We start from the raw sequence: 25,799 nt of genomic DNA on the forward strand, positions 1-25,799 counted from the left end.
CTGTCTTCTCCACTTATTTCAAACTCACTTACAAGGCCAAATACATTCTAGAAAGCTCGGAGCGTCTTGGCGATTCATTGGCATCTGTAGGTCCCCAGAGAAAAGCTACAACTAAAAGCTCAACAGACATGCCCCCTTCCTGACTCTGGGGCTTAAACCTCTAACCTTGAAGGCTTTGGCTGCTTGCTTGCCATTGAAGTGGAAAGAAAATGGGAAAGGTGCAATTTAAAAGCCAGAGTATGTTTTGCTGACAGTATGTTTCTGGGTGTGCCTTCCAGAGAGCATGCTCCCTGAGGAAGACTCGCGCAGCTTGCTACAACGTAAACAGGAACAAGAGGTAACGGCTCCGCTCGCTCCGTAGAAAACTAGCAGCAGCATTTTCTCTCAGGGGCGTCCCCTGGGGTCGTCAAGCAGCCTCTCCCATGAGGGTGGGGGTGCCTGGTCAGCACAGCTATAACTCATCCATCATGGCCAGCAAATCATCCCCCTTGCTGGCACTCTGCCTAGGCTGGTCCGTGATCTCAAGCTCCCCCATGATACGAGCCAGTGCCTCGTTCCTTTGCTGGTCCTGTTGGAGAAAGGTGAGAGGAAAGAGTGAAGAGGCTGGGTTGGCACGCCTGTGTGCAGTGGGTGTTTCACTGCTGTCCCACCATGGGGATGCACTCCAGTTCCTCGCCTGTTTGTCAGACTAGGGACTATGGTTACATGCTGACTAGAGCGGGAAGGAGGGCCTTTGAAGTTCAAGGTTATTACAAGAGGCACGGAATGAACTTTGATTTGAGAAATCCCTGGCACACACCTGAGTGGCCTGTATGTTGATGACTTCATAGGATAACTCTTCTGGTCTGGTTAGTGCTGCTTGCCTGCAGGAGATGGTAGAAAAATGGGGTAAAGGTTAGGGTTTTCTCCCTGCTAGCATGGCAAACTGGCACTTGATAATTTGGCCACCTACTTTTTTCTGCCTCACCTTCTGCCATTTCCCATCAACTTTTCACCCTATCCCCAACCAATGCACCCTACACTCCAGAAAGCCAAGTCCTTTATGTCTGTGTGCCTCTGCACATACTGAGTTCTGCCAAGAATATTCTCACTCTTCCTCTGCTTGGCAAACTCCAAGACCCAGCTCAGATGGCAACGCCCTCAATCTGCTGGTGCAAAGTCAATCACTGTGTACTCCATTAGAGCATTTATGACACGGCACTGAAATCACTCATGTACTCATTCTCCCACTACACTAGGCGCTCTCGAGGACAGGCTCTTGCTCTTACACTCCATCCTTGTGTTTCCAGAACTTACCATATTATCTGCCACACAGCAGTATACAAAAGTAGTTTGCTCAATGGATAGGGAAGTTGAAGTCAACCCCCACCCCAGATATTTGGTTGTGAGAAGGATCACATGAGGTAATGGATGCAGAAGTGTCTTGTAAATTGCAACGCGCTGTAAAAATCTTGGTGAGTTATTATGACAACTGGTTTTGGGGGAGACTGTCTGATCTCAGAGACATCATGCTCCAGCCTCCCTCTGGTTTCTTAAAAGACTTTTCGTAATATGAGTATCCTGACTTCCAATACTTCCTGTTCAGCTGTGCTTTGCAAAGTAAAACATTAGAACTGCCTTTGAATGAATCCAGAAGGTTCAGGCTATTTACTGGCGGATTCTTCTCCAACTGCGTTGTTGGATTTGCAGGTGTTTCATTTGTGATCTTTACCTCTGTATGTATAAGTGTCATTGGTTTCTAATGGTCATTTTTTGGGTTCTTTTTGTACTTAGGATTTTTATATATATCTTGAAAAAGCAGGTTTAAAAAACATACTCCTCCTCTTCATCAGTAGTGAAGAGATTCAACCGGAATCCTGGCTCCCAGCCACTGGGTTTCTGAATCTCCATCCCTCCCATCAGCCTGGCCAGGAAATTCAGCTCTTCTTTAGCAAGAGGGTTTGGAGCAATGCTTTCCTGCAGAAACATTTTAATGATTTTTAGCCACATGAAGGTGATCACATTTCCTGTTGAGACCCCAGAGACCCAGGTTATAAAACAGGGCAAAACAGTAACTGTTTAAATTACTTCCAGGAAGAGCTGTGTCCAAATATAGCATAGAAACAGACTTAACCAAAAGAGAAATAATCCATGTCAGAAGCAGAGGGACTCTTAGCAAGGCAGCAAACCAGACATCTTCAGTTTCAAGATGAGTGGAAGGCCCTAGGGATCCCCATTCTCCTTAAACCACCTCCCTCCTCAGAGGAGAACACTGCTTCCTCTTCTGTCAGTCTAGTTCCCTAAGCAATTACAAGTAGCCTCAGCAGACACAAGGTCCAAGGGCATTCATTCTGTAGGAGCTACCACAGTGCCCTCAGGTGGTGACCGTCATGAGCACACCCGGAAGCCATGCCCTCCTCTCCCTCACAGGGTGATCGGGCCTTGGCCTTTGCCCCGCCTTTGCCCTTCTTTCGAACCGCCCCAGCCCCCGCCTTCCCCAGCTCCGCCTGTTCCGTCAGTGGGCCGCGAGAGCTCTAAATACAGTTCTCAACGTTTTTCTCTTGCTGGAGACAAACCCCGCTGCCTCCTACCTAAAGGACAAAGTCCAAAGTGTTTATGCCCTTTTTGCATCGGGCCCCAGTGTCCCTGTGCGGTTGAATCTCTGGCTACCTGCCTCAATTTTGTTAAAATGTAGCCATGTGGGAGAGATGTGGCCTCCCGGCTTCCCTCAAACACTATGCTCCTTTGCCCCTTGCCTTTGCTCAAACAGTCACCGTGGTTTGCATGTCCATTTCTCCTTCTTGGCTGTTTAGTATCTTACCCACTCTAGAGCCCCCTTGATCCTTGGCCCCTGTCCCCATCCCACTGGACAGAACATGTGTTCTGGCAAGGCACTTTGTTCAGGACACCCAGCTAGCTCTTCTTCCACTGTGTGATGATTATTTGTTTCTGTCTGTCATCTTTCCTCAAGCCCCTGCAGGATGGACCACACCTAAATGAGCTGGGAACCCAGCCCATGGAAGTAGTTCAATAAATGTTTTTTGAATAACTGAATATTCCATGATTTGTCCTACGGCTAGCTGGTAGCTAGTTCACTGAAAATTTATAAAGATGGAATTCAGAGAGCCTAAACCCATTTTGAACTTAGCTACCACATCATTATATGGGGAAGCTTTTGAGACATTAAGAAGCATCCAGAATGATCAGACTACACATGAGTGCTGGACTCAACAACCAGCACCTAGTAGGATTGGCACAATGTTATTCACATGTCCTGGTGTGTGGTTCCTGCCTAAGTATGCGGGCTGAGCCAAGCCTAAAATTACCCAATTAGCCAGATTACTGGAAGTATCTATGAGAAACTACAATTAAAAACCTGTGTACTTGTAAGGCTGAGAGAAGATTGCAAACAACAAGGGAAATGCTGGCTAGCTTTAAGATCTAGAGTTCCCACCCTTCTCCTCATCCAGATTTTTGTATCTAGAAATAAGCTCTGAAGGCAAGGGTGGGTGAAGCTTACCTGTGTCTGTGAAGCTAAGTTCTTTGATGCTCCAGACATATGGGTTTCCACAGACCGGTTTGCACTGTACCTGTGTCAAAGGAAAACCACAAAAACATTGTCCAGTCCTTTTACAGTGACTTCTTTCTGACTCATAAATATAATGCATGGCTTTTGAGACATTAAGAAGCATCCAAAAAGATTTTGGGAGTACACAATACAACGAAATGGGTGTCAGCCACTCAAATTTCACTTCTTCCCAAAGAAAAATACCTGGGAAGCTGTGTGGAGATGCCTCCTCTTGCAAAATAATGTGGAACATGGAAAAGAAGGTGAACGATACATGAAGGCCCACCCTTCTGGATCTTCACTGCAACAAAGGTTTTGGCTACTTCTCTCCCATGACCACTTAAAATTATTTATCTTTTCGACTTGTTGGGTTACCTTGTGTTTGGAAATCCTGGGTGCTCTCTGAACATGTCAGGGGTCTGCATGCCTTGTATCTAAGGGGAAATTACTTCAATTGTCAGCAGGGATTTTCAAAAGCAGAAGTCAAGTTGGTTTTTTAAATGAAGTGATCTCCCCTGGACTTGAATTCATTCAGGGAGGGGGACTTTGCTTACATATTAGTTCCCAGTTTCAGGCCTCGGTCTCCATAAAGTTCAAAAGAACCTTCTTTTGATGCAGTGACATAGTTTCCACCATGCTTGAATTCTACATTCTTCACCTCTTCGCCTTTGTTGTTGAACATTCTACAATACAAAGTATGACATGATGGAATGTTCTCTAAGCTGGGGTAGTCCTGGAGTCTTCTTTATTCTTTGTACTATGGGACAAAAAGGAATTCATGCACTCCTTCAAGATAAAGATGCTGGTTGAGGCAACAATAATAATAATGCAATAATAATATTTAATAATAATAGTTACTGAGTGTGTGTTTTGTGCCAGGTCTGTGTAAGCACTTTAAAGCATTATCCTCTTATTCATCTTCATAGTAACCTTTTAATAGATGAAGAAATAAATCCTGGAGGACTTGGTGATTTGCTTCAAGTGTCTGCTAAATGGCAAATCTAGGATTAGAACCTGACCTTCTACTGCTGTGCTTTCTGAAGAAAGAGAGGGGCCCAACAGTACTCCATTCTGTGTAGTGGCCCCCCATATTGCTTTTCTGGTACCTCAAACACTGGTCTGACCATTACTGTCAGGAATTCACCTGATGAGTCCAGGAACTTCAGTTCCCCAGGGAACAGGCCCAGACACTGGCAACACAAAGCGACCACTAGAATTCTGAACTCGGTCCTTTAGAAATATGGACACCTGGAAAAAAATACATGTATTGTCGTTTTACTTGGTATACTTTCATGGACATAAGCATTCTGAGGATGGAAAGCATGTAATGGCTTGGGAATGTTACCTAGTGAGTTCGTAACAGTAACAGACAAACTCATCCTAACTAACACTGGCAGTTAGTGTTTTTACAAACAGAACTTCTTTTGAGCCGCACAGCAAGTCTCCCAGGCACATTGTATTACCCATCTTTTAAAAATGAAGTTAAGGTTCACAGAGTGAAGTGACTTGCCCAAAGAGTACAGTAAGAGGTAGGGCCAGGATTCAAAACCAAGGTTGACTTCAAATTCCATACCATTCCATGGTTCCCTGTTAACTTTCCACACAGCTGTGAGGCTTGAGTTGTAAGAACCTCATTATCTCCATTTTACAGATGAGAAATCAGCAGCTCAGAGGTTAAGCCACTTCCTCAAAGCCAGCCAGCTCATAAGGGCCAGAGCTGAGGTTCAAAGCCTTGTGTTTGAATTCAGACTCTGGAGCCCGAGATTTTGCCCTGTGTTGGACTGGTGAGAAGGGGTCAGAGCAGGTGTATCCAGTTGGTGCTTGAGTTTTAAGGTCTTTGATGTGTCTAAAAACATCACCTAATGCTTATTTCTCCTCCCTGGTTTGTGCACTCTGTACTGGGGGTCTTGGTCAGGAGAAGTCCCATAAAGATAGTAGCAGTTAATCAGTTTTATTGGATCTTACCTTCCTCATCTGTAAAATGAGATAAACTTGAACGTCTCTTCAACTCTAAAATTCTACAGGATTATATTAGTAATATCACTAAGGATAAGCATCTGTTGTATGCAAGGCAGTGAAAGTGCAAAGGTAAGAATTTGTATGCTGGCTGTGACAGACTGTTGGCAGGTTAATGACAGACTGTCTAGGCTTACATCCCAGCTGGGTCCCTCCTTGGCCCTGGGGGTTTTGGAAGTTACACAACCCTTTACCCTTCTGTCAATCACTTTTCTCTTTGGTAAACTGGGGTTAATAGTGGTACCTTTGCAATGGGTTAGTGTGATCAGTAGGTCAGATAATGAACAAAAAACATGCATCCCAGAGCCTGACACAGTAAGTGCTCAGTACGTGGTAGGTAATACTCTCAGTATCACTGCCTAATTGGACACAGGACACAGGCATAAAATGGAAAAAAAGAATGATATTCTACAGCAGGATATGCTGAATGGCATATGTAGATTAGCCCACTGAGGAGAACCACTACAGGCCTGGGGGTGGGTTTGGGGCTGGCCTGGAGGAAGCAGCTACTTGTGAAGCAGAGATGGGCATGCACAAGACATGTTTTGGGGGGAAATGTATAAACTGGATTGGTTAGAAGGTTTGGCTGGATGACCTTTAAGGAATTGTTATCCTTGAGATTCTGTGACTAGGGGATATGAATACAGGCATGGAGAAAGAAAATTTGGAAAGGGAAGTGGGAATATATATATACATGCTGGACTCTCTAGTAAGGCTGACCATGTCATAGTAGATCTGAAATGTACACATTTAAATAAAGAGTCTGTGTTTGACTCGAAAATCTGCCCTTGGCTAGACAGGACTGTGGGATCTGCCTGCTTGTTCAGCCCCTCTGTTGGCCCTCAGCTGTAGGTGTGACTCTCCCTTGCCCTTTCCCCCCTCACCCCACCCTTTTTTCCCCCCAGGTGATCTCATCTACTCCCATATGCCAATGTTTACCCTGTGCTGATGCCTCCCAGATCTTGAGCTGCCACTTAGCTTTATTCTCTGGGCACGGGACCCATCTATTCCATTGCTTATTAGACATGTCCACATACAGGTTCATGGGGTGCACCCCGGATTCACCCTGCTCAGAACAGGGCTCATCATTTGTCTTCTTAAACCTTGTCCTCCTCCGATGGTCGCAATCTCAGTGAGTGACACCCAGGTCATCAGGCTTCCCCCACCACCTTCCCATGTCTATTCAGCCACCAAGCCTTGCCAACCCAGTGACCACTCCTTGTGTCTGGCCCTTGCTCTCTCCATGGCTCCCCAGTGCAGGGCTTCCTTGCCTCTTACCTCTTAACTGGTCTCCTGCTCCCCTCCAATTTGATCCAGCTGCCATCATGCTGCTAGAGACTGTTCCCAACTCATATCTGACCCTGTCCCTCTCTTGCTTCAGTGGCTCTCTGCCTGCCAGATAATGTCCAGCTGGCTCTTGTTCTTCTTTGTAGCCATGTGTCTCCTTGAGTCCTATGCTCTAGCCATACTGTTTCTCGTAGTGTTCTCCACCCTGCACCACCAAATACACCAGGCAGTATATGCCTCAGGCCTCTGCTGAGATGGTGTCCTCTGCCTGAGGTGTCCATCTTAACCTCCCCTTATTTTCCTATGGGTCTAATGAAAACCCATTTCTTTTAAAGGTATTAGCTCCTCTATGAAGACTTTCCTGATTCTTTTAGATAGAACTGACCACCTCATTGGTTGTGTCCTCTCTCTTTACACTCTTTCATTTAAAACCAAATACCTGTAAGGTACTAAGTGCATTTCCCCCACTTCTCTAATGAGTTCTTGAGGGCAAGAACCGTGTTTCCTAGGTGAATGTCATTCAGCTGTGGGGACAGAGTGCTGGATGAGACATCTCCATAAGCATTTGTGTTCCTCAGGATGCTGGCTAACTCTGGTGGCCAGGAAGAGAGCCAGGGCTTTAAATGCTCAGTGAATATGGGTGAGGGACTTGGCAGTCAGTTCAGCAGTGAGTGATGAGCACAGGGCCTTGGACTGAGTTATGGTTACTGGTCTGACCTTACAGGAGAAGGGGTGAGTCTGTGCGGGCAGGAGAATAATGATCTGAAAGTGAGGGGGAAGCTGGCAGAATACTGATTCTGCTTCTCACATCCTGCCTGCAGATGAGGGAGAAGGACCAGCTTCCACCAAGTGGCCAGAACACTTCAAACACCACCTCTGTGCTGTATGCTGAGGATCTGCACATTTTTGTCTCCACCCTGGACCTTTCTTCTGAGTTTTAGATTTTAATATTCAAATGCCTACTTGAAATTGCTACTTGGATGTCTCATAGGCAAATCAAACTTAAACAATTAATTTTTCTACCCAAATAAACTTCCCTTCGGTTCTCCTCCCACAGTAAATGGCACCACCAGTTGCTCAGGTCAAAAACTTGGTAGTTGTTCTTCATTCCTCTTCCCCACATCCAGTCTCTGGCTCAGGTCTTAGTGACCTTGCCCTGAACAGACAGCCCAAATGTGGAAGTTTCCCATGCTCTCCACCAGTAGCGCCATTTTTGCCTAGATTTCTACAATAGCTTCCTAACTGCAGTCCTATTGCTACCTTTGTCCCATCCCACAGAGTTCATCTTCCAGAACACAAATCAGGTCATGTCACCACTCACCTTAAAATGCTCATAATCTTTTCTTTCCTCTTAGAAAAAACTCCTTACTAGGGCCTAAAGCTATGTCAACTGGTAGGCTGCGTTTATTAATGACTGGCCCCTGTTCTGATCAGCCAGTGCCCATGCTGCATAGGTAGTACTCTCTGAGTATCACTCCTGTCTAGATATGCTTTAGTCACATAGGCTCTCTCTTTGCCCAAGGAACACATGCTTTTTCCCACCTAAGGGCCTTTGAACTGGCTGTTCCTTCAGTTTAGATGCTCCTCCATGAGATCTGTTATATTCTCAGCTAAAATGCCTGTCTTCAAAAAGGCTGTCCTTCAATATTGCTTCTCTCTCACTTGCCAACTTTACATTTCCCTGTATGGCCCCGGAAGATGACTGGTTAGCCAGAGACAGGTAAGATGCCTCAAGGGAGGAACAACCTAAGACAGGCACAGTCGCAGGGGGGCCATCAGGTGAGAAATTGAGGATCAACAGAGGTGAGGCTTAGAACCTCATGCCCCCTGTTTTGAGAGAAATCTTCTGCATCCGTGGATGTTTTGTTGCCCTTGTCTAGCTTGGATTAATACTTAGTCTATAGGCACATACGTGATCATCTACATTTGCCCTCTTACAGCACTAAACTATGTTTTCTACCTTTATCTTGCATCTACCTACCACTTCATCATTTTATTTTAAAAAAAAATAATGGAGAAATGTGGGATTCACATATAAATCAAGTATAAAAATAAACAAATAATCATAATTGACCTGATTGTTTATAGTTCATGATGCATGATCAAAACCGGAAGTTTCTGTGATGACTGCCCTTGTACTGTTCACCATGTAAGAACTTATTCACTATGTAAGAATTTGTTCACCATGTAAGAACTTGTTCATTATGCTTCAGAAGATTGGAGACTGACGAGAATTAGGCTTGGGGTGGATTAATGATTGTGCATTGAGTCCCCTATACAGAATTTTATTGTTGTTAACAACCACATGATCAATAAATATGAGAGATGCCCTCTCAAAAAAAAAAAAAAAAGGCTGTCCTTGACTCTAACTCTGTCATCTAAGGATGTGTTATGCAGTACAGTAGCTACTAGTCAAGTGTGACTATTTAAATTAAATTAAAAATTCAGTTTCTCAGTCACACTGGTTCTATTTTAAGTGCTTCATAAGCCGCATATGGCTAGTGGCTATCATACCAGACAGCATGGACACGGGACGTTTCCATCCTAACAGGAAGTTCTATTGCACAGTGCTGCTCTAATGCAACATCCCATCCCAGTTGCCCTTTATAACTTCACCTTATGTTGTCATCTTCCTAAGAGTTATTTAAGCCAGAACAGAATTTATTTGCCCTTCCTGTGTCTTCCTACTAGTAGAGCAACTCCTCAAGACAGGGCCTCTGTCTTGTTCACTCATGTATCTCAAACACTGAATATAGTGCCTGGTATAGAGTATGCCTTCAATATTTGTAAGACTGGTTGGGTTCCAGGGATGAAATATTTCCCGGTGGAGTGGATAATGGCATGGATGGGTAAAGAGCATTCTATGAAGAGGTGAAGATGGAATGATGTTTTCTAGCAACTAAATCAATGGAAAGAACATGAGGAGAGTCCATGATGGAAGACACATGAATGGGAATGAGAGTACGGGCGAGGGTGGGTGACCTGAGGAGCCTCCCCTGGGAAGCAGGTCTGGAGGAGTTCCGGAGGGCTGGAAGGGGTTGGCATTTGAGATGGTTGTAAATAACTGCTCAGGATTCCAAATGGAATTGGTCTTTATGCAGTCTCTGGCAAGGCCTGGAGTGCAGCTGGAGCCTTGACATTAACACCACTTCAGGTCGTTTTGTGATATCACAGAAAGCTTTGGATATTAGGATGAGGAGTTTTGTATTTACTTTGGTTAAACAGTGAGCAAGGGAGTGTTAGGTCAGAGCTGTATTTTCTTAATTTAGTTAGCTGGTTTTGATAGCAAGTTTAAAAACTATCAAGACTATTTTGAAAACAGAGAAAATCAGTATAGGCAATCACAAATTGCAGCTGAGCAGAAATACCATCAAAGACCAGACTTGGAAGATGAGCCAAATGTGTTACAGATCAGTGGCTTAATATTGTCAGGATACATGGCTCCTATTTCTCTTGATGAACGTTCTGATGCTTCATTGCCTGCCCATTTAGTAATTAAAGTGTAATATAGTTTGTGATTAAATATATTTTAATGTTTTGTTATAGACTTCTATTAGGAGTGTTTTTTCATTATAATGAATTTTATTGTGTCAGAAATGAAAAATCAATATGGCTGCTTATATTACTCCAATCCATAAAATAATATCCAAATATGCATAGTCTTGACAACATTAGTGTTGATAATAATGCAGTTTTCAATATTTTAAAGCAATGCAAAACAATATTATTTGTGCTTTCATATTTTTAATTTTAATCAATGGCTATTAGAGATCTTAATTTATATTGGGGTTATTATTCCTCCATCCTTATCAAATAAAATTATTCATGAGGCTTAAAAATAAAATTGGCCTCGAAGTGGAAATCTATTTGTCTTCCCTGGTCCATTGAAGGGAAATCACAATGAGGCACTAAACATATTTTATTTCTTTTTTTTTTGAATTTTATTTTGTGAATATGTTACACATGCATAGGTGCAGAATTCAAAAGGTTTAAAGGGTATGTGATGGAACGTAAGTGTCTCTCCTATAGCCATCCTCCATGCAGTTCCCTGCTCCCAGGAGGCAACCCCTGCGGCCAGGTTCTTGTCCATCCTTCTAGAGGCACTCTGCACTACCCATATACAAGCCAACGCATGCACATTACATAGGCTGCATCAGTTCATCCTCCCAACAAACTCTCAGTTAGGATTTCCATCTCCATTTTTCAGATGAAGAAATAAGGCTCAAGAGAAGTAATTTGCTCAAGGTTGTGGATCTGTGCTGGATTTGGGAGTGTCTGACTCCAGAGCCAGGGCTCATTTTGCCATATCATCCATTTTCTCATATTGGTGTGTTAAATTATGGGAAGGAACAAAGTCCTATCCAGGAGGGACAGGCCCCAAATTCAGAAGCTCAAAATATCTTTTTAAAAGCTAGGGTGTAGAATTGTAGGCATGACAGGAGGAGGCAGGGTCAATTGGGAGGCAATAGTCAACAAGAGTATGAGGGCCTGAGCTAGGCTGCTGGCAACAGGAATGGAAAGGAGGTCACGGATATTGAAATGGCAGACTCTATAAGCCTTAGAAGCAGTCAGATGAAGATCAGAGAAGGGGAGTCAAAGGTGATGCTCTGGTTCTGAGTCAAGTGAGAAGGAATGGTGGTGCCCTCAAAACAAATCAGGAAGTTGGGACAGGACTTGGATTTTGGAGACTGAATTAGCTACAGACATGAAGTCGTAGGCACTGGTGGGCATCCTCATAGAGAGATTCAGCAAGCAGGTGGGAGTAGGTCTGTATCGGTGGGCCTGACCAAGGGTAGGGTAGAGGTTAGACTCAGGAGTCCTACTTGACAGAGTTAGGAAGAGGGAGGAAAGAGATTCCTAAAGAGCAGGGGTGGGCAGAGGCAGAAGAAGGAGGCTTGAAGATAGGAGGGAGAAGAAGGAGTGAAAGGCATAGAGATGGGAGGCGGAAGGGAAGGCCAGGATGGTGTGGTGCCATGGAAGTCCCAGGGAGGCAAGAGTTCCATGGAGAGAGGGTGGCCTCCTGACAGCATCAGATACTGGAGAGGCCAAGGATCCTAGAGGTTTGAGGAAAGGCTTTGTAAGTGAGGTCAGGCTGGTAGCCTTGAGTGCACATTTTCTCTGGAGAGAAGGGAAGAAACCATTTATATTTTCCCCATGCAAGAGATTTTTTATCTGAAAGAGAAAGTGGCTGCCCCTGGGTGGGGGGGGGAGAGAGAGAGAGGGAGCAGCGGGACAGCGAGACAGAGAGACAGAGAGGACAGAGAGACAGAGAGAGAGCAGAGAGAGAGCAGAGAGAGCAGGGGGACAGAGAGGCAGAGACAAAGAGAGAGAGGGCAGTCAAAACCATATTTAAAGAAACACATTAGATAACTAGGAGGAATGGCAGTATCATTGTCTTCCTTGGTCCATTTAAAACTGCTGAGATTTGGCATCAGAATGTTTATCATCATGGAGCCAAACACTGAGGACATGACTACCTGGACAATCTCAGCCCTTGTGTGCTTGACCACTTAGCACCCTGTTTCCCCAGGTTAACAGTGGTGGGAGGTCCGAGGGTCACCCACTCACTCACCCGGATGTGCAGGTCCTGGAAGAAGATGAGAAGTGTCTGCCGGATCAGCTGGAACTCCCCTGCAGAGAGACCTCCGTATGTCTGCCAGAGGCAAAGCAGAAAGAAGCACTTCACTTTCAGAATCGACCTGAGAAGTGCAGATGCTCCGAGGTGGGCACCAGATAAGCAGGGAGGGGGCTCAGTTGTTGGGGCAGATGAGCAGCAGGAGAGCCAGCTCCGTCCCCTCACTAGAGGAACAAACTTCACTATGCCGCACCTGAGAGGGCCACACTTTGCCTCTCCCGTTCCCCAAGATTTAGCAGAACATCCACTATCAACTCCCTTTCAGAAAAGCTAGGAGAAATGGCTATGTTCTGTATCACTGCTTCCCCAATTTTGAAGGCAACAGTAAGAGGGCATAGATGATAACATCCATTGTATTACCAAAATGTAATACTTGTAGATTTTTAGAATTTCCTGGGAGAGCGGCAGGCTTTGCCATTCCCCATCTGTTCTTTCTGTCACAGACTCTGCCTATTATTAACACAGGAAGGAGAGGTTCACTGGAGCTGGGAGGTGATGAACTGATGACACTCTTACTTCAGTCAGCTGCCGGAAAGTCTCATCCACTTGATGCAGGATGGTTGGGGAGTCTCGGATGAATCCCTTGATGGCATCTAAGTGATTGAAAGTGACCAGCAACACATCCTTGGGACGGGGACACAGCAATACTTGATATTTGAAAGCCATAGTCATCAGGTCATATAGCTGCCAACCCATGCATGAGCAAAATAAATAGGATCATAAAAGCAAACGTCAGAACCTCCAAACAACGACTCAGTCAAGCATTTACTGAAAACTAGTTCTGGGCATTTCATACAGCTTGGGAGACTATGTCAGTTATCACTCAAAATGAGACACTTTTGAGAGTAAAAGGGGGGTGATTTAATAATTACGCCAGGATAGCAGGAGTAAACCAGGACATTCCTGGGCAAACCAGGATTTCTGGCCAGCTTATGCCTATTGTTGATGGAGTCAGTTTGAAACAATATCAGCAGCTTTAGAGTCTTGGATCAGGTCCTGGACTTGGGGAACAAAAACCTGAATTCAAGCCCTTCATTGCTCCTGACTTGCTGGATGGCCCTGGCCAAGCCTCTTTGCCTCTCTGAGCCTGAGTTTTTTCATCTGTAAAAAATAATTCCTAATTTCCTATAGTTGTAGAACTGCTGAAAGGAGTAAATGAGATGGCATAGGTGAAAGAGGCAGGTCTAAAGTTCTACAACTGAATAAGAACAATTTTAAGTGATGAGCAAAATATCCACAAGCTTCATGTATAGCCTGACTGTGAGTGATCAGAGGTGAGAAATTGGTGAGGGTCAAAGTGGTCAAGACAGGCTTTGTGGAAGAAAAAGAAGGCAGTCATAGGGTTCAAATTGGCTGAGGGAGGGGAAAGGTGTTCTAGCTGAGGGGAACAGCATGCATGGAGGCAGCAATGAGTATGCTATTTTCCTAGGAGGATAAGAAAAACAGCCTGACTAGAGAGAACAGTTCATGTTGGGGTGGTGGGAAATAAACTTGGATAAGCATGGCAAGTTGAGAATATTAAAGGTCTTAGAAAGACAGGCAAAATGATTTAGACTTGATATGGTAGGAATTAGGGCCCTACTGATGTTTTCTGAGCTGATGGGATAAAAGCAGTAATTAAGCAAGACAGTCAGCCTGGCAACGATGAGATGTAAGAGATGGGAAAGACTGGAGTTAGAGTCATGGAGATTGGCCAGGACCTGGCTCCTCCCGAGGCTGCAACGATATCTATTGATTGTATGAATGAAAGAAATTTTATTGGAGGAATCCAGACTTAAGAGCTGGAATAAAGACAGTAGGAATGAAAAAAGCAGGGAAAAGAAGAACATGTGATATTTAGAAGGAAAAGCTGTCCGTATATGGTGACTACCTGACCAGATATTTGGGGGATAAAGATAAGGGTCTCCAGAATGACTATTGCTTTTTCAACCTAGTGCCTAAGAGAAGATGATGCTCTGATGAGGCAGGAGCGGGGGACAGAAGGAGCCAGTTTGGGAGAGAAGTTATGGACACGTCTGGGGCAGGGTTGAAAATATAAACTGGTACCATCTGAGTGTTGTGCCAAGCACATTCATATACATTACCTCATCTGATCCCATTTAATCTTTATAAGAACTTTGTGAGGTAGATACTATCTCAAGTTTAAAAATGAAGAAACTCGCCTAATTTCATATAGCTGGTGATAAGTGGCAGGATAAGGTTTGAACTCAGGATGGTTAGATCCTAAGGAACTTGCTAGAATTTTCTAAATGATTCCATTTCTTTAACATGCAGCTAGAAACATTTCACTTAGAAAGTGGCATGCCACAGGAACAGTGGAGTGTGTGTGTATGTGTGTGCAGGAGAAGGAGGAGGCATATAGTACAAGAGATAGATTTGAGACTCTCTGCCATCATTATCAAACATTAACTACCTTTTGTGTATAGGATACCATGCTAGGAATAAAGGATAAAAATTATAAGATGAAGAGATGAAATTTCAGAGTTATTCAGTAAAATGAGTCTCACAGTTAGTAACTGGTAGAGCTAAGACTTGAATCTAGTTTTTTTGATTACAAATTCTGTGTCCTTTCTCTATGGAAACCTAAGTCTTCTTAAAGATAGAGGGAGAAGAGGCAGAGCAGATAATAACATTAATTGAACATCTACTATGTGCCAGGCCTAGGTATATCATTCTGTATATGTTTCTCACTTATTCCTGCTAGCATGATGAAGTAGCCATTTTATAGAGGAGAAAATGGAGGTGGAGGCTCAGGGAGATAAAGTAACTTTGCAGAAATAAGTGGCAGGAGGCAACAGGCCAAGTTACAGACAGTCTGTCTACCTGAGGTTTCCAGGTACCAGCAATAAGTGGGCATTGAGTTTGCACACCTAGCACCCAATGTCAGTTCTCATGATTTGTAAAAATTCACATAGTGGAGGAATTTGTTGCTTTAAAAAAACTGAAGTTCATATTTTATTAGTTTTTCCCTACTGTCCTATTTCTGTGCTAGGATCCTACATGACATTTAGTCATCATGTCTCCTGAGCTCTTCTTGGCTGACAGTTTTTCTGACTTACCTTGTTTTGGTGGCCCTGACAGTTTTGAGTACTGGTCAGGTATTTTGTAGCATGACCTCCATATGTGCTGATGTTTTTTTCTCATGATTAGACCAGGGTTGTGGGTTTTCAAGAGGAAGAGCACAGAGATCCAGTGCTATCCTCACCGCATCCTATTGGGGTACATACTACCAACATGACTTATCATGTTGATGTTGACCTTGATCATCCTGGTTGAGGTAGTGTTTGTCAGTTTCTCCACTCTAAAGTTAACTGTTCTTTGCCCTTTACATACTGTCCTCTTTGGAAGGAATTCAGTAAGTGCAGCCCACGACACAAGGAATGGGGAGTTATGCTTTCCTTTCTTAAGGGCAGAGCATTTATATAAATTACTTGGACTTTTTCTGATTGGGAGATTTGTCTATTCTTTGCCATCTATTTATCCGGAATTATTATTTTAAAAATCAGAGTGCCCTAATAATTTGTTTCCCAAAGAAATAAGATATGTTCATGTTACAAATGAAGAAGTAGCAGTTTTGAATTTGCTAAAAAAAAAAAAGCCTGGTTTCCTCACTGCAGAGCTGAGATCTGTTGAGAATGATGCTGAATTAAAGTTTTTAGGGTTGGATGCTTGTACTGGGCTAAGGTGCATGTGTTTCCAGTGTTCCTAGATGGGGGCATGAAAATCAGCACTCTCCTTGGGCAGAGGGAATGACATAAACAACGGAAGAATTGGTGTGGATGACTTCTGAGGTTCACTCTGCAACACAGTAACAACTACCTTTTTTTGCAAGGCACCATTGCATACATCCTCTCATTGCATGACCATCCACAAAAGGTACAAGAAATGCAACCCAGGGGACAGAGGTGGCTGTCTGCTTACCTTATCCATACTGGCCTGGTTCAGTCTCATAATGGAGGCATGAGCCAGGCGGTCATAGACTGTCCTCAGGGCCTTCTTGGAGTAGAGCTCTTGGGGTTTGAACAATTCCTCCATAAACTTTCGATTGAACATGGTTGAGATGATGTCATTTAGAACTGTAGAGACAAGACAGAACACAGCTGAGCCAGGTACTGGAGGAAGCTTTGTTCAGGAAATGCTCGCTGTTGTGAGAATGCAATGGAGTTGCTGGGCTGATGCACAGTGGGGTGCTGATATGCTCGGTGAGATCTGCTTCCTGCGGAGAAACCACATGGTGTCCTAGAAGCAGGTCCAGAGTGCTTTATAGGACCATCTCAGAGCAAACGTAGATGTGGCAGTGTACAAATGTGTTGTGCTTCAGAGGTTACAAACCACTTTACGTGCATTGTCTCACTTGATAGGAGAAACGTTTATTCTTTAAAAAAGATTATTCTAAGAATTTTAGAGTAGAGCTCTTTCTTAAAATGAGAAACAGCAATGCTCTTTTTTTCCTATGTTTAGCAAATCTGTAACATTTTTACTGAAAATTATGTTTTATAAAAATGAGACCAATAATGGTAACTGACATTTTTTTGGGGGAAAACATTTTATGAAATAGACATATCTACCCACTGGTTAGAGATTAAAATATTTTTATTGTTTTTTCAAGATGTGTACTTCACATCAGAACCATTTTAGAATGCCTTAATTTCTACATTTGGTCTATAATATTGATATTACATTGTAGTGATATGTCTCACACTGAGTTCAAGTGGAAAATTTCCACCTGGTGAGAATAAAAGATCCTAAGGTGTGTACATACCAAAGTATCTATAATTCTAATTGTTCACTCACTCAATCACTTAGATATTTTCTGCAACCCAAATAACATTAGGCAAGGGCTAAGAAAGCCCCCTGGTACAAGAAATAGGAACAGGTATAAATGAACACAGTCTATTCTTAATTAAACTAGATATATTCTGGCCTAAGGGTGAGAGTATGTGGATGATGAGAATATACATTCACGGTAATTAAAATTTGAAAGAAAACCAGTTACTTAAAATGATATAAAATCAATGATTAAACATGAGTGACTATTACTGAAGGACACAAATACCTCTTCCTCTTGCCACATAAAGGACACCCCCGTGACTGGCTGTGGCCAAGTATCTTAGAGAGCGAAGGCAAGGTATGGCCCTGAAGACATGATTTCAGGCACTCTCTCTGCCTTTAAGTAATGATAGAAGGACCTGAGGGCTCAGGCCAGCATCTTAAAGCATCTCAAAGAGCCTTTTTTGGGAGAAGAAGGAGCTGAGGGCTGGTTGTATTTAAATCTTAAATGGAAAGGCTACAGAGAGAGGGGACGGGCAGGAGATCCAGGAGAGCGCCCCTCTTCACCCACCACATTGATACAAAAGAACTGACTGACTCCTTACAGAAGTGTTGGACTTACACCTGACCTTTGGATTTTACTCTAGACGCCACCCTATTGGTGAGGAAATACCAAATCATTTGCCAACAGAGCACATCCCTCACATCTGATAATTTCAACCCATTGTGGCTTGCCCTTTACGTGCACCAATGTTTCCCCAACGTGTACAGCTGGGAGACATTTCACTCTCCTGGTTTGCATGGCCTTTTGACTTTGACCTAAACAAGCAAAGACCTGCAATAAACTGGGTTTTCTAACATTTTTCTTACCACAGCCAATATAAGATGCAGAATTTGCAAGGAAATAGGTACAACTGAAAAAAACCCCAAAAAAGAATTTGTAAATCCTCAAAAAAGAATTTGAAGGATTTTCCTAGGATTTATGTAAGCTAGGCAGGAGTGCCAAAGAAGAATTTAAGTTAAAGAATCACATCAGGTCTGGTTATATGAACACTTACAAATAGCTACCATTCACCTAGATGCTGAGTCATTTCTCTAGGGTCTTTGAGCCCTTACAGGATCTAGAAAAATAGCTTAGACCCAAATAAATCAGTTCTAAAAAAGAAAATCCCAAGGTGATTGTTAGTCATTCTGGCAAAGCAAAAGCAAAATGAAGCCTTTCCTCCTGGGAAGTGAACAAGCTATACATCTCCATGGCTCCTTGCACAAGAACGTCCAGAAAGTTCACCTGCTGGAAAAAGAGTACAGCAGGCCTGCCTCTGTGGGCAGAGCAGTGAACACAAAAGGCCTCAAGAGGAAATGGCAGTTTTATGGTTGGGCCCCAGCAGTCAGGCTCCCACCTCTTACTTAATTCTCTGGGAATCTGAGGCACATATCGACATGCTTACATCTCACAATGTGCTTCACCTAGCACTTGGTTGAGGTGGGCCCACTCTGTATGAGACACAGACAGACACCAGAGCACAAAGAAGGAGGAAATGTCCTTGCCCTAGAGAAGCAGCCCACGTTGCATTTAAGTTAAACCTGAAAACAGTTTTAACCAGACCTGTCAGTATGTCTGGTGTTAATTTTTGGCATCCACACAAGTTTTGCATAATTTAGTGAGGCACGAATTTACTAGGAGCCAATTTCATCAGAAAGAGTCTAAAGTCAGGGAGGGAAGCGATACTTCATAGATGCATCAGAAGGATTAGTAACTGAGTTCTTAACATATTAGTCTTCTAATCCTGGGTTCAGATCATGAAGTCTGTTCCTGTTCATTATTTTTGATTAAAATAAATTCCAGTGATTCAATTACATATACAAAAAGCCTTCTTGCCTGAAATTCTGCCATGCTTCCAGAGGTGGGTCAAAAATTGCTCAAGAGAAATGGTAAAAGATGGTTGTGAAATATAATAAAAGTGTATCAAGCACTTCATTTCAATAGAATTTGAAAACTAGGAAATTTGGAAACTAGGGTTAAAAGAAGTTATTACTTCTGGATAGTTACCATATTTTCAATCTTCATTATGTTTCAGGCCCTGGGCTTAGAACTTTCCATGAATTATCTCATTTAAACCCCAAGACAACTCTGAACTATTTTCCTTACTCTATCAATAAGGAAAACTGGGTCTTAGGTTAAAGTCCTAGTTTACACACCTGGTGGTGGAGTTGAAATTAGAATGGGATTGATTCTAATGCCCGTGCTCTTGAATATTATATGTTATCTCCTCAGCATACTTGGTATGGTGAGAGCATTTAAAATGTTAAGGATAATGGCTGATGACATGCATAAACTGCACCCAAATGTCAAATGATGGAAGGTATTCATGACATTTACAGGTGAGAAAGGCTAAGGTTTTATTCTGAGGAATCAGCAACTTTTTCAGGTTTGCAGCTATTTGCAGGTGAAGAGGAAACTCCAGATTTGCCATAAGGCCATAGTGCATGCATGATGTCATGCCTTCTGTCCACAATCCTGGCAGCCATGCAGGCACATGCTTCCATTTTTCTTGGTTGCTCAACAAGTATCTCCTCTGTGTGCTAAGGAGAATGATTCAGGGAGGGTGGCTCATGTCGAAGCACAATTCTTTGGCTACATAATATTATCACAGAATTGTTTTAAGGACTACCAAATAAGGTAACCCACCCAGAAGTGTAGCTACTGCCCCCACTGGCCCTGCAAACTTGGACTTGATGAAAAGAGACAAATACTTCAGTTACAATACGGTCTTCTGACCAGTATGCTTGGTTTTCATCTTACATGCTTTATTTATTTAAGTAAAAGATTCAAATGCATATCTTGGCTAAAGAGAAACTCATGCCTATATTTTTGCTTTGAAATGTTTAGAGTGCTCCCACTGTAAGCCCCATTGATTGGGGCAGAGAACTGAGTGAACCTGTGGATGCAGACTGAATACATGCAGCCCAGAAATAGCATACCTCGTTTTCTGTCCACCTCTGTCCATTCATCTACATGAAGCATATAAAAAGAAAACACCAGTTCATAAAGCAAGAACATTTTCAAGGAGGGTTTAGAAATACCAATTCCAATTAGCTGGCTTAGGAAACTTTATTTTTCATGTTTGCTTTAATGTCTAATGCAAATACTCTTCCATTTGAAACTTTTAAAAGGATGATGGATAAATAACAAGTTCCAAAAATGCCCTAGATAGGCTTTATCTTACAGAGGATGGTCTAGGAGGAGAGGAAGCACAGGACTAACTGCCTGGGGCTTACCTTGAAAGGCTCAAGAAGTCATCCTCTCTAAAACTATGAGAATTAACATCATTCAAAAGAAGGCTTCTAAAAACACTAACTTTTGTGAGGCAGTTTATTCCAAGAACAAGAAGAGATAGGGTTTTATTTTGTTATAACCTGATTTTTTAATTAATGTAAGATTTCTGTTTCTAGAGGATAGATGGAACTGCTCAAATTAGAAAATTTGGAATGTGAGTTAAAAGAAATAAATGTCTATTTGTGTCTGATTTACTTTTTATATGTAGATACATGACTTCCATGTAAAAAGAGGGAATAATACAACCACTGTAAAGAAAGCCCCATTGGTAAAGAATGCTCCTGAGGACTAAGGCAGGCAGAGAGACAGATGCCAAAGGAGACCAAATAAGGGAAAAATATACTTGATAGGGAAATTGTGAGAATCAAGACCCTTTCTGGGTTGAGACCTGGCTCTACCACTTATCAGCCATGTAACTTCAAGCAACTTGTTTAACCTCAGTTTCATCTGTAAAATGGGGATAACTGCATCTACCTCACAGGGTTGTGTGGAGATGGAATGGATAACACACATAAAGCACTTAGCTGGCTTCTCTTCTAGTTGTTTTCTCTACTGCAGAACGTGGGACACCATCCATCAAGGATGAAAGAGGACGTTTTGGTTCCCTTAATTTTTTTTTAGGACGTTTCAATCTAGAAAAACTACCCCAGGTAAACAGAATTCTACACCCATCCATGTTTTCAAAACACTTTGTAATTAATTAATAGTCTCTTTGGGAAACATTTGTGCTGGATTGTCTCACAGGTGATTTCTGAAGTATAATATACTCAAGGTATACTCAGAGCCACGTATGTGCCTTCAATACACAATACCAACAGCTCCTAAGAGACCAGCCTGAACGCATAGCCAGTGCCAGGCCCTAACCAGCTTCAAAGGCTTCCCGTTGCAAGCTCAGACTTCTCTGGCAAATCCACCATCTTTCTCCTACACTCGGAGTCACAGGCTTTTGGAGAGAAAACACTGGGGAGCAGCACCAAGCATCTGGCCTTCTTAAAGCAGATATTAGCTTCTTTGCCAACAATGACCCCAAATCCTACCTTTCTTGGCATTTATTTCACAGGTGGTCTTCCCTGATAGGCTCGTAGGAATTCAGAGGGGTGGAGTTGCCACCCTCTTGAGGGTGTGTTTGGGAACAGTGGTGCTGCAAGGGTCTCACCTATTCTCAGGGACAGTGACAGCCTGCTGCTGACAAAATGGCTAGATCCTGGGTGGAAGGCACTCCCACGGGCACTGACGCTGGGCTCCAGCAGTGGTCTCTGTAATGTTGGGTGCTCTGGGCTCCTTTTCTCCTTAGCTCAGACCCAGGGGAAGGTAAAAGAGGCCCTGTTTTTCTGTTATTTCTCCAGATGACTTGTTTGTGACAATTCCACTTGAGTTACATTTTGAGTGGGAGGCCAGCCCGAGGCTCTCCAGAGCTGCTTGTTAAATTGGAACTAGAAACATAAACACAAACTCACCATCATTTGGTTGCTCAGTACTACACCGTGATCTGTACATTTTGGAAAAAAATCACTTAATATGGCTCTATGCCTCAGTTTCCCCTTATGTAAAACAAGGAATGTAAATAAAATGTGATAGGGCCTTATGTGATAGGGGTATTTTTAAGAGGACAGGAGTGAAGCAAAGGCAGCTTTTATTATTTTTGCTATTGCTTAAAATGTGGGACAACATTGAATATGCAACACTCAGAGGTTGCCCCATAGAGAGCGCGCTTCCTTTCTGTTGAACACTAAACCAGAAGCTGCGCTGTGGGGGAAACTGCAATATCGCATTGGCTGTATGGGAGCGGGATAGTCTCCAGGAGACCAATTAGTTGTGTGAGATAATGAAAACATCGAGAAGGAACACGATTTCCATTCAAAGCGTCCATGAGGACTAGCTTACTGCGGGGTTTTATAGACCTCTGCACGGGCATTTGTCAGAGTGGCTCCTGTGCCTGCAGCTTCACCAACTCTAAATGGTGGACCGCATGAGTATGTCTCACAGTTTCAATCCCACACTCTCAACTTGGCTTTCTCACTCTATCTTCTACAAAAAGTCTTTTGTTTACATTCCTCCAGCTGCCAACTCCTTTCTGTTATTTCTTTTATAAAATTAGTGGGTAGACTGGATAGTCCCTATCATCCCAACCTTCCAACTCCCCCAAGATTCTGCTATGGTCCCCTGAGGTATGGAAGTACAGTGCAGTAGTTAAGAGTAAGAGCTCTGGAGCCCAAAGACCTGGTTCAAATCCTTTATTCCCTTTTTGCCATCTGTGTAACCTGGGGCAAATTAGCTTTAGCTTCCCTATCTGTAAAATGGGGATAGTAGTCTTACCTTCATGGTAGGATAATTGTGGGGATTAAGGTGTTCAGAGAATTCCTTGGTACATGGAAAGTGCTTGATAAATGTCTTTTCTTGTCATATAAGGAGATATACTCCCAGTTTTAGAATCAGTTATTGCATCAGACTGATCAAAAGTTCTGCCTCCAGTGAATGCACAGAGGGCTGGATCCGTCTCCACCCAGCATCTCATGTGGCATCTGACACTCACCAAAACTGTGGTAGGAATGAGTGTGTGAATGGGAATTGATGAGGATGGCTGAAACTCCCTACAGCTGGATCTAGCCGACCCAGGACTACAGCCCCTGACGACAAAGGAAGCCAGCTCCCCAGCACTCACAGGGTCCTGCCCACACTTCCTCTTGAAGGATGACACCTGCTGCTTATTGTGCTTAACATGTTAACTACATTATCTCATTCAGTCCTCACAGTTTTGATATAAGGTATGTATTATTATTCCCTTCTTATGGAAAAAGAAATAGGCTTATAGAGTTTACACTCCAAGGTCATACAACTAGTTAAATGTCAAAGCTGGAATTGAGACTCACATCTATATGACTCCAGAGAGTATGTTCTTTGTTGCTAATTTACACTGCCTTTCATCCTACTAGTCCAAGGCTGCCAGTCCAAGAACTCCCTGCCTTCCACTCAGCTTGCTGGTGCCATTAGCCCGAAAGAAACCACAAAAAAACATAGGTGGCGAGGAAAACAGAACCCTCCTGAGGAAGAAATGGCAATGTCATATAAAACAGCCAATTTAGATAATCAGTTCAACAAACATTTACTGAGCAACAATTTATTCTGTTCTAGGCATTGTGCTAGGTGCTGGAGTACAAAGATGAAAAAGACAATTAATGGGGGTGGGGTAGACAGACAAAGACATAAACATTTCAGTGTAATATGGCCAGTAATAAGGTAGAGAGCACACATGTAGGGTTCTCTGGGTATTTTCAGGCCTTTCCCCATGTGGGGAGGCTTCCTGAAGATGATTCTTAAGGTGAATAATGTAGGATGGAAAGTTACTACCATGGAAATGGGAGGTTTGGGGTAGAATGGGGATTATTAGCATGGAAACATGAATGAATATGCTTTCATTGGAGAGCTATGAGTAGTTTGGTATTACTAGGACACAGGTAGGAGGCAGACAGTGGTGGAAGGTGGGACTGCAGAGGTGGACAGAGATCAGATCAGGAAGTGCCCTGAAATGTCCTGCCCAGGACTTGCCTGCTATCCCATAGCAGTGCAAAGCTGACAAAGGGTTTTAAGTGTAGTGGAGAGTATGGACAGATGGCCTTTTGGAAAGCTCACTTGTGGTAGTGTACAAATGAGTGGAGGCGGTGTGCTATAGGGAGTTCTTTTATCTCTTTACCCATGGACTTGACTCAACTGCATAGACACAATAGTGAATATCTGAATATGTATGTTTAACATCAATTGAATAAATGTTTTAATCAGTAGCCAGGTCAGTTACCTTTACATCAACTTTTCTTCTTCTATTTTGAAATAAAATTCCTCCTTCATACTTAACCCAGAAAACTTGGTGAAAACAGTTGTTGGTTGAGAAGGGAGGAAGAGAGGGAGAAGAGAAGAGTGGCAGAGAGTTCAGTATGGTCACTTTTCTGGGGACAAGATATGGTTTATATGGAAGACAGATTTTGCATTTTAGAAACTCTCATATAATTGTTTCCATAATTGCATTCTTTTCCAACAATTGTGAATGGAAAGATTTAAAACTTTGTTTTGTCCATGTTACTTCAGAACCTCACAGAAATAACTTGTGAAATTAGCAAGAATGGTCTCCAGCTTGTGTAGGAAGGTACTGTGCAGAGGAAAGGAGCACCAAAACCTGTTTCCCAGGCGGTGAAAGAGGATGCTTAGATTAGCAGTAAGTCTCTAAGTGGTGGGCAGCTGGGACTTCTACATTTGGGAGGGACCGGATGTCAAGAGAGATGGGGGATCTCTCTTTTGATTGATCTCTCAATTTAAAGGGATGAGGAAATTCGGGTCACGTACCCTAATCCACCCCTGTGCTGTGAAAAGACCTTTTGGGGAATCTGACTCCTGAGGGGCTCTGCCTAGGTGGCTGTGGCGTTGTGACAACAGTCCCTGGCTATAAGAAAGCATGGTGCTAGGCTGGTGGTCAGTCTGTGTAGGGGCCTGGCTGCGCAGGTCTGGCTGTTGGGGCTGAGTGGCGGTGAGGGGGCCGGGCTGCGGGGCATGGGGCTGGCTGTGCGGGCCGGGCGCCTCTCACCTTTTCGGGCCTTGTCTCCGGGGATGTTCTGAGCTCGCAGTCGTTGGTCCAGGATGTAAAGCATTTCCCCTCCCAAGTTCAAGAAAAGCAGCGGTAGCGTCCGCACTGACATGGTGCCGGCAGCGAGCAAGGCTCGTGAAGAGCCCAGGGGCTGGGGTAGCCTCTGGCTTGGAGGCCCCGCCGCCGCATCCCCGGTAGCCTGGTTGCTACGGCAACGCGACGCACCGCAAAGGAAGCCAATCAGAGGACCGTTTGTTGGGAGGCGCCCGGGGGGCGGACGCTTATTGGGCTGGGCGGCAGAGACCTATGGCGTGAATTGGTTCACGCCGGAGGCGGGAGCGCCGCGGGGCCGCGGCCGCTGATTTTGAGTTTCTTAAGCTCTGGAGGAAGGGCGGGGCTGGGGCTGAGGCTCGGAGGTCGGGGTGGTCACCGCGCGCGCGGCTTGGTTCTGCCCTTGCGGCCACCCACCCACCTCCAGCCCAGTACCTCCGTGCCCATGAACGAGGAAAACCCGAGCAAATTAGAGCAGGCTCCGGGCAGACAGACCTGGGTTTGAACCAGGGCTCTGCTGTTTCCTAGGTGTGACTTAGGAGCAGGAGTTTTGAGGCTGGACTTTACGTAAAATGGAGGACAT

General features: G+C 43.7%; 1 protein-coding gene across 5 annotated transcripts; it reads right to left on the reverse strand.

The window, feature by feature from the left end:
* Positions 1 to 219: 219 nt before the first annotated feature.
* On the reverse strand, positions 220 to 25,397 carry OSCP1 (organic solute carrier partner 1). 5 transcript variants are annotated; one of them, XM_073233634.1, is made up of 13 exons: positions 25,166 to 25,397; positions 20,238 to 20,267; positions 16,407 to 16,561; positions 13,002 to 13,109; positions 12,423 to 12,503; positions 4,692 to 4,795; positions 4,102 to 4,230; positions 3,923 to 3,981; positions 3,752 to 3,848; positions 3,500 to 3,569; positions 1,817 to 1,956; positions 800 to 863; positions 220 to 568 (listed from the first exon to the last, which is right to left on the reverse strand). In XM_073233634.1, exons 1-13 carry the CDS (start codon positions 25,275 to 25,277, stop codon positions 452 to 454), a joined length of 1,266 nt encoding a protein of 421 aa, XP_073089735.1. In that variant the 5' UTR covers positions 25,278 to 25,397; the 3' UTR covers positions 220 to 451. The 5 variants fall into 5 exon arrangements, with proteins under 5 accessions (XP_073089735.1, XP_073089733.1, XP_073089734.1 ...); XM_073233632.1 differs by having other exon boundaries at positions 13,002 to 13,169; XM_073233633.1 differs by lacking the exon at positions 20,238 to 20,267 and having other exon boundaries at positions 13,002 to 13,169; positions 25,166 to 25,396.
* Between the last annotated feature and the right edge of the window lie 402 nt (positions 25,398 to 25,799).

Source organism: Manis javanica, chromosome 4 (genome assembly GCF_040802235.1).
Source record: "Manis javanica isolate MJ-LG chromosome 4, MJ_LKY, whole genome shotgun sequence".
Taxonomy (NCBI): Eukaryota; Metazoa; Chordata; class Mammalia; order Pholidota; family Manidae; genus Manis; species Manis javanica.

Bases quoted from the DNA above. Each gene is read 5' to 3' on its own strand.
- OSCP1 (XM_073233632.1), bottom strand. From the start codon at position 25,277: ATGTCAGTGCGGACGCTACCGCTGCTTTTCTTGAACTTGGGAGGGGAA. The intron at 4,231-4,691 runs GTGAATTCCTGA...TTTGTATTGTAG, and splicing joins GAAGTTCCTGGACTCATCAG to AATGTTCAACAACAAAGGCG. The intron at 3,849-3,922 runs GTAACCCAACAA...CCTTTGTTGCAG, and splicing joins CCAGGATTTCCAAACACAAG to TGAAGATCCAGAAGGGTGGG.